General features: G+C 42.6%; 1 protein-coding gene across 9 annotated transcripts in view; it reads right to left on the bottom strand.

Moving 5' to 3' along the window:
* Nucleotides 1-7050: 7050 nt before the first annotated feature.
* TMEM177 (transmembrane protein 177) overlaps nt 7051-9279 on the bottom strand; it is a 161552-nt gene continuing 159323 nt past the window's right edge. For all 9 annotated transcript variants that reach the window (XM_044060659.1, XM_044060660.1, XM_044060655.1 and 6 more), the window contains one exon: nt 7051-8677. In XM_044060659.1, the coding sequence (XP_043916594.1) occupies nt 7712-8638 (927 nt within the window). In that variant the 5' untranslated portion in view covers nt 8639-8677 and the 3' untranslated portion in view covers nt 7051-7711. The remainder of the gene's footprint in view (nt 8678-9279) is intronic.

Below are 9279 nucleotides of genomic sequence, written 5' to 3'. Positions count from 1 at the left end.
TTGAGATGTGATCCACTTTCCATTCTGATGATCTGTCATCCACTTTCCATTCCAGATGGCCAGCAGTTCATGTCTGACCCACTTCTGGTTTGATTCCCTGAGCCCCGCATCTAGGCAACAGTTGTGAATTAGGTGTTATTGGAATGTGAGTGCCACCCAAATCCTTCCTTTGTGACAGCACCTTTTTGAAGTGAATCATTGCAGCTTCCTTATATGCAGTTGTTTTGAAGGCTATAGATACCATTGCATGACAATGACCATTACAAGATTGAAGACTGTCCTTGGCACATGCCCGACTGAAGAGATAGTTGATGGAAGTAAAGGAAAGATGGCATTGTTTGTGTTGAGTTAAGTTAAATGCCTGGAAAGGTACTTTGTTTGTCTCTCACACTCAACAAGTCTTTGAAAGGCTGCTGGTACTACACTGTATAGTCTCTTTTCACCCCTTATACCATTAGCAGCCAAGCACTTTATAGACTCACTTGAGAATTCCAGATTCTTTCTTTAGCACAGAACTTTACAATCACAGCTTTGCCCTTAATTTGAGTCAGATTTTAGCCTGAAGAAAAGCTACCACTACTGTGGGATAGATTTGTATTTTGTGAATACTCTACAGAAGGCTTCAAAGGGCAATGCAGAGAACTGATAAAGGGAATTTCTTCCTCCGGCAACGCAGAATAAAGCACAACTGAACTGATAGACCTGATATGAAGGTAAGCCCTTGAGATCTAAATGCACAGCCCAGTCTTCTTTGCCCAGCAGAGAAAGCTGTTGTAACGCCAACATTTTGAAACTTGGGTGAGCCTCAGCAGTGGTTGAGGATAGACAATCAAAATTGGTCTCCACGTGTTCCCCTTTTCCACTTTGGTAGTAGGAGTGTAAAATCTTTTTTGGTACTAGGAACAGGGCACGGGAATCCCAGGCCCCTTTCTGGGACAGGAAACGGATTGAATGGCCCCTATCTGGGAGTCTCAGAAATTGAGGAATGAGCCTCTTTTCTTAATTTGTTGAAAAATAAACCTGTCTTTAAAGGAAGGATATCGAACGAATAAAATCTATCAGTGGTAATAACACAATAAAAACCTGTAACCTTGGTGAGCGACCTCCAACACTCTTCTGCCTTGCCAGATGCCAGGAAAAAGGTGGCAGCAAAAAAAGGGCAGAAGGTACTTAAAGGACTTCGAGAAAGCACAGCTGGGACCTCACTGCTGACTTGGCTGGCTGGGGCGCCTGTTCTGGGCTGCAAAAGACCCCTTGAGCTCTGCGCAACTCTCAGGCTCAAGAGAGGAAGATCCTAGAGTTGACCCTGCCAGATCTGCCCCCAGACTAAGCAGGCCAACTTTTAAACCTCTCTAACTAATTAAACTTAAAACAGTCTGCATAGACTTAGCCTTGTCCTCCATTTTCTTTAAAACTGCTTCCACAGGCTTAAATTAAATAACACATCAGATTGTTAAAAAATAACACAAAAATCCTTAATGGAGCATCTAAAATCCTTGTGTTCCCTCCTCCAGGCTCAATTAGTCCCTCAGCCAGGACTGCCTGGAAAGAGTGGCTGCCACCCTCTAAGCCACCTCTAACCACATGTTCAGGAATGCTTACACTGTTCAGAAACATGAACTAAAAAACACAAGAACCACCTTCCAACCTTTACACTCAATACCAGATACCTTACATCAAGAGAGAACTCTTTAAGGAAAGGAGATAATTTTGGCATTTCAACATGTGAAACTATACCCCACTGGAAAAATACACCAACACTTTACCCTATATCAAAAAGAGTACTCTTTTCCCTTCCCCATCTATCTTTTGCCCTTTGAAGCCTATCAGAAGGAACAGGATCCTTAACAACCTAAACTCTGCCTAGACCCTGAGACTCTTGGTCTGCCCTTTAACAGCTTCCCTACTCCTTTAAATATACTTTTAAAGGTTCACCTGAGGCAAGAGCCAGGGGGCAGGAGACAAAGAAAAAGAAACACATCCGGAGGCAAAAGCAGATACTAAGGCATCCTCTTAAAAAGCCTAAGCTTCTATAGCTAAAAAAAAGGTGCTGGGGTAAAAGCCTTTCCTGGAATCAGAGAACCCTTCAATCTAAAAAAGCTCATTCCTGGAATGGAAAAAATGCTAAAAAAAGGATTCTCTGAGAGAGAAAAAGAGAAGTCTGGAAGAGAAAATGTAGAGTCATCGATGAGGATACTCCAGCAAGTCTTCACTCAGAGAAAGAAGAGAAAACAAGACTCAGAAGCCTCTCTCAAGCTCAGGTTCCACCAAGCTCCTCTTATCAGCTCCACCTCTCTCTCTAATCATAGGTATCTAATTCTTCTTATCCATTAGCTGAAGTTTTTTAGGGAGAGACCCTTGAACAGGGGCCCCACCCCACTGAAAGTAGCCCCCACAGAACCTCTAGAAGAAGCCTTTCTTAGAGAAGGGAGCCTTAACCCAGTTAGGAGAAGGAAGGGAGGGGAGGGGTGGGGCCCCCCCTACCTGAGAAGCCCCCCCCCCAGCCTCCCCTTCAGCCCTGAGTCAAGTCTCTCCCTGAGAATCCAAAACGACATCTTGAAAGAGTAACCCACCACCGGAACTCCCAGGAAGAAGACTAAGCGGACGACAGACGGTTCTTAGGCCCTTTCGCTTGCTCCGCTTTTTGCGCTTTTTTTTTTACGCGCTGCGGCGGCATCCGTTTTGACGTGTAATTACAACGCTCCAAAACTAACCTGGGCAATAATTACAATCCTCTCTCTTAATAAGCTTGTTAAATAAATCTAAAGAGCAAAAGCCACAGCCAACAACAAAAAGGGCAACAGGCCCTAAGCAAGGTAAGGTATGGTAATCTATATGGTATATCTGTAAGAAGAAATACAGTTTCAATCTTTTTATTCAACATCTTTTTATACTGCGAGGCAAAAAAAAAATAAAAAATCAACGCAAAATACTTAGCCAACTTAGATAACTTTTGATTCGGGTCCTTTCAGAAAAATTTCAGAACGCCAAACTCGCAATACTACTTCTGCACTGCTTCTGGCGCGAAAAAAAGCGGCAAAAAGACTGTCGATCATGCGTGATTTTGTACCCTGTGCCTGATGTCAGACAAATGATGTTTGACCGAAATGAGCCCTATACTTACTTTGGTATTATTGACTGACTGGGACAGCGGACTACCCAAGTGTTAGGACTGCAGCAATGTGAGATGAAGAACATCACTCGTTTCCCAAGTCTGTCTATCACCCGAGACTCCCTATTAGGGGATGGACAGTAGAGCTCTCCTTGGCTAGCTCTTTCTTAGTGGCCGCCACCACAACCATAGCATCTACTGGCAGGCCCTTGGACCAGTGTGGACTGTCTTCTGGAGAAGAAAGAATTGTGTCTGGTCTCTGGGAGATAGGTTCAATGGTATCTGGATTTTTCCAGGTGCACTGCACTATGAGCTATACCAGGTCATCTGCAGGTGGGGTCACCCAGGATGTAGAGGGCTGGGAAGGAAAGCCTGCAAGAATACAGACTCCTCTGAGGAAGGGGTGGTGGACTTCGTCCCCCCGCTGCTTCAGGATCTCCAGTATGTCTCCAAAGGAGACGTCTTCAGGGGGCGACCGTGGGGACCCTTCCTCTTCATCGTAGTCTATATCATCGATGGATTCTTCAGGGGGATCCACATGCTTCCTCTTGCATGATCTCTTGTGAGATACCTCCTCAGCGGGGGCATTGGAGGAGGACTCTGCAGAGTAGGTATCTTGTGGAAAAATGTCTTGAGATTCCTGTGCCCGATGTCCTGAAGTAGTGGGCTGTGTCAACTGTGGCTCACAGGAAAGGAATATATGGGTCTCCGGTGCCGAAGGTACTAGCTGAGAGCCTGCCGAGGCAAGAGCCCTCTCCATCACCTGGAAAGCAGGTCCACCTGGAACAGAGAAAAACAACCTCGGGACCAGGGTCACACCCCGCTCCGACGAACCCACTCCCAGGGAAGGAGCCAATGACACAGTTCTGTCAAAACAACCGGAACCGTTGTAGATAGTGCCAAAGAAAAAAACAGTGCTGCACTAGGGATAACAGTGCCAACAGACCAGTGTCAATCCAGAGGATGGTCCAACTCCGAATGAGTCAAAAGCCAAAGGGTAGACTCTGGAGCCATGGTAAGGTCTACCAATGGAGCCAAGGAAACTAGAACCAGGGTTGGCGTTGATGTTGAAGGGTCCAATACCTCCAGGGAGATCGAAGGAGGAAAGTATGTAGGAGTCCATGGAGAAAAATCCTAGGCCATGGGTGGAAGGGAGGATTTGGAGGGTGTTGGAAAACTTCTGGCTGCCAGGAGCTGATCCACAAGCCTCACTACGTCCAGTTCCGAAAGGCTCCTGGAGGAGCGGGTGGATATCTCTGACAGGGAGTCAGGACGCTCTAGGAAAGGGCTACATTGCTGACCAAGAAAAAGATCCACTGAAGGGGAATATCGGGTCCGTGGAGTTATTTCACCTTTTGGCACAGAGATCAAAGGACCAGCATGATGTACAAGTAGGAGGGAAGTGACCAGTGTTGGAATAACTTTTGGTGCCGAAAGGAAAGTTTGTAATGTTGTCACATTCAGTGCTGGAGTCAGAATTTGAGGAACAGGTGCCACTGTAGTCAGCTGCTGAGGTGTAGGAACCGAAGCCAGGACCATGGAGGGGGTTTGAGGCCCCAGTGCCGAGGATGTTGGTGTCAGTTTCGAAATTTTAGCTTTCGGTTCTGAAGATCTGGATTCAGTAATATGAGGAGAAGAGGGTAAAGATTTGCTTCTCTTTTTTTCTTTCTTTGGAGGGGATGAGCGCTCTGCCTCAGAAATAGCCTCCGCAAACAAAAATTTATGAAGGCCTTTGAGTATAAGCTTATTTTTTTCATTCTGCCAACGTGCGGGAGCTTAAGGCTTTATAAATATCACACGTGGGGGGGGGGGGTTTGCTGATAGGTGTGGTACCCCAAGCCAATAAACACAGGATGTATGACTATCCACATTAGGGATTTTCCTGTCACATTCTTCAAAACGCTTACCCCTGTAGTACTCTTTTTCTCAAGCATAGCAGAAAAATTATACAATTCAGCCACAAAATATAAAATGCAGAAACACTCACTCAAACACAAAGAATAAAGAAACAAAATAGTTTTTTTTTTTTTTTTAATGTAGAAGTGGAAAGAAAAAGGGGGGGAATACAAACGATGGTATTGGGAATTACTTCAGAGGTAAGGGAAGGCCTTTACCAGCAATGGTACAAAGAGTACCAAACTTGGTAAAAAGGAAGAAAACAGAGAGTGAGGGCCACTCACACAAATAGTCAAAAATTATGAGACTAACAGTAGGTAATTAGGTATTAGTAAAGAAGAGAGAAAAAGCTCTAATAATAGATAAAATAAGAAAATTTATAATTGACTTAGCTGAGACGTGCCGTGCCGTCTTTATTCAGTATGCGGCAAATAAGATTAGAGGTAATATCGATAGGGGCACTATGTGCAAGACTTAGCTTGATAGTTTTTTTGGCTGGTGCAAGCTTGTTATAATGGCCAACTTGGTTCAGAGGACAGAACTGATACCCATCAGTAAGGAATGAATGAAGATTAACAACATCAGATCAATTCTTCAGATAAAAGGTCAGTGCAATAACATTAAATACAATTTTAATACTGAAAGACATACAAACAACCTATACCAGATTCTATTAATGGATGTGAAGTTACTACAAATATACTATGTACAATAAGTAGAAGAGAAATGTAATGCATTTATTAAAAAAAGAAAGTGTTTATTATTTAATTTTCAGTTTGTTAACCAGTTAAGTGATCAGTTCTACTGACCCTTTTCAGCCAGTAAAATAATTCAGAGATGATGAAAAGAACTGACAGTTGAACAGTGTATATGAATGAAAAATATTTAAATTAAACAATTAGCATCAGATTCTTAACGTACTAAAGCTTTGCTTACATCATAATATGACTAACCAAACAGGCACAGCAGTTAAACTGGCTCACAGATAGAACCCACAGTGTGAAAGTAGCGGACTCCAAGTCAGACTGCCAAGCAGTCACAAGTGGGAGTCGTACAGGGATCGGTCCTGGATCCTCTCCTGTTTGGCATCTACTTCTCAGAAGTCCAGGCCAACACAGAAGGACTCTGGCTGACCAAATTCGCAAATTACTGCAAGCTGGGAGCCATTAACTCCCCACGTGATGTAGACATCCTACAGAACGGCCTCACTGAGACCACTGACTGGTGTCGAAACCATGGCCTTAAGCTTATTGTCAAAAAATGCGTCATCATCCCGTTTGGGAAAAATTCAGTTCCCACTAATTACCACATTGGTGAAAGCCCACTGAACACTGAAGGCATTATAAAAGATCGGGGGACACAGGTTGACAGCAACCTCTCCTTCGACCACCACATTGTCACTGTGGTCAGAAAGTTCTTCTATGTGGCACATCTCATCACCAAGGGTTTTGCATCCAGGAAGAAAGAGGTCATCATCTCTCTCTACTCTTCCCTCATTAAGCCAGTCATAGAGTATAATGCTCCATTTGGCATTTACCTCACTAGACACATTAAACAACAGGAAAAGCTACAAAAGTACCGCACGAAGAGGATCCTAGGTCTTAAACACATGTCCTACATGGACAGACTCAAAAAACCCCAGTTATTCTCCATCTCATATTGTCTACTAAGAGGCAATCTCTGCTTGACTTACAAAGCCATGACTGAACCAGCTCAGTTAGAAATGTTACATCTAAAGAAATCCAAATCCCTCCACACCACATGCTCCAGAGCCCTCAACCTCATTACTACAATCAACAGAACATGTTGGAGGGGACAGTTTCATAACCTACAGACTGCTCATGCTCTGGAACAGACTTCCCATACGTGTCAAGCAGAGCACCTCACCGGCCCTCTACAGGTGGGATCTTGATGAGTGGATGGGAAATATAAAGTTCACGCCGGGGATCACTCCAGTGGCTTTACTTGATACAGGCACTGGGAAGTAATGTTGGGTGGCACAATGCCAGGGCACTTCTATGGGATAGGCTTGTAAAGGCTCCAGGGCCATTAGACTAGTACACACCTATGAACCTAAAAATATAAAATGTTAAAGATGCTTAAGAATGTCTTCAGAAGTGCTCTAATTCTTTCTGATGACGTCCTGCTTTAAGTTGGTTTAGTACGAAAAGCACCCTGAATTTGAACTTTGTGTGTTTAAAAGTGCTGTTCAACTGAATATTAAGGTGACTATATCCTGTGGTTTTAACTGATTCTCAGTTGTTTTTTTGGTATAGACTTTCTTTCCGGAGTCGGGGCCTAACGGTTCCTTTGGTGGAATACAAGAAAAACTGCCAGTCAGTCAATTGTCAGGTGGTACTTGGAGTATTCTTACCCCCTTCTTCAGGATGAGCAAGCTGGTACTGACTGCTCAGTCCTGCAACTCCTTCCCAGGTAATTCTTCTAATGCCTGAGATGGTTGGGAACAGTCAGGGCTTTTCCCTCCAAGCCATGAAGCCTGTAACGTACTGCTTTTTTTTATCACACTCTTCTGTTTACCATCAGTGGTCATTTTAAATAAAATGCTCGATGGAATTCCTTTTATTAATGTTACTGCTCTTTACTGTTAACAATTTTCTCGATAAAACCGAAAGATGACAGTGAAGGAGGAGAAAGATTAATGAGAAGACAAGACTCTCGGGCAATATACAAATAAGGATAAGATTATTGATCTTTCATCATTTTTAAAATAATTTCTTTTCTAGAAGTGTAAGGAGCATGCTTCAAACGGAACCAATGTTTTGGAAACAGATTACCACAAGCAGAGTACATCTCCTCACCGTTTTTACCCATCAAATTCCGGAAAATCCTATTACGGAGCAAGATTTTGTCATAGAACTCAATGCCACCTTTAGCATAATCTTTAGAAATTACAGCTGCTTTTCTATCTGCTCTGTAATCTAGCCAGTGACCAACAGTATCACATACAAGGAAATAGCTACAAATTCCTACTACTGCCACTGCTAAATTATACAGTCCACGAAAGACTATAGGGCCAGAATGTATGCTTAACATCTGTTGGAAAGCCAAGCCAGACAAACATGTACTGGCCAAGCACACAGGTGCTACCAATGCATGCAGGACAGGACTATTATCCTTTAAGTATAAAACCTCTCTTGCAACTGCAAACTTCTGTGCCTTACATGAAAATGTCAGTGCATCTTTTAAAACCTTTCCAGTATCACTGTTCCACTGCAATTCCTTTCCATTCATCATGACAGTATGGTCTGTAAGTCCTTTTGAGCTCTCTGTGGTACAATTAAAATTGGCAGGAATCCCAACAAGAACTCCACTTGGCATCCAAGGAATCCCAGCACTCACAGGATGAAAACCAAAGGCTGCAAAAGCACTGTACTTCTCTGGGGACTTTACATCAACATCTTTTAAAACACTTTGAAAGGTCTCCTGTAGCTTTTCTGAAAGTGCTGCTGGCTGTCCTTTGAAATAGGCCTGGTATAATGCTTTGTACGTCTTCACTGGAAAGATGTGATAAGAAACATTTATAACAAATACTCCCCCACAGGACACAACAAGGAAATATGCTCGGTACTTCTGAACAAAAATGGATAGTTTCCTAAAAAAAGGACTCATTGTGGCTGAAAATGAGGGCTTTAATATACTCCAGTTTACCTGGTGGGAAAAAAGAAAAGACATGAAAATAATAAAAATCTACTTAATAATCATAATGCAAGAAAGAGATTTTAAAACAGTTACACTGGAAATGCACTCAGAGATCAAGAACTTAAATGGATCTTAAGTCTGGTATAAACTTTCAGAAACACAAACATTGTAGACTTGTTACTCAGTGTGCAAAGCAGAAAGCAACAGTACAGAGAAAAAATTATAGCAGTTGCAATTTAGAAGACATATGAAAATGTCCATCTTTTTTCTAGCAATTTTCAAAATGCATTAATATCTGCAATAGAAAGAGGAAATGCACAGCATTAGTAACCCTGTAAGCTAATAAATAAAGCACAAGTTACAATGCTGCATTTCCAAATAGCTGTCCGCACATTTATACTTACCGGCTCATGTATGGTCAATAGCTGCGCAGTACATTAAAAGAAATACAGCTAACAAATTTAAAGATTTCTCTTTACAGTTTTAACATTATGAATGAAATGAAAATACTAATCCCTTGTGATTTCTTACATTCTGGGAAGTTGAACATTGGTACAGTATGCAGAGTTCCCGTTTATCAACATTAGCGAACTTCAGCAACATGGCAACGC

This window comes from Protopterus annectens, chromosome 2.part0 (assembly GCF_019279795.1).
Source record: "Protopterus annectens isolate FY-2018-M chromosome 2.part0, PAN1.0, whole genome shotgun sequence".
Taxonomy (NCBI): Eukaryota; Metazoa; Chordata; order Ceratodontiformes; family Protopteridae; genus Protopterus; species Protopterus annectens.
Note: the sequence above shows the minus strand (reverse complement) of the source record. Positions and strands in the feature narration are given on the sequence as shown.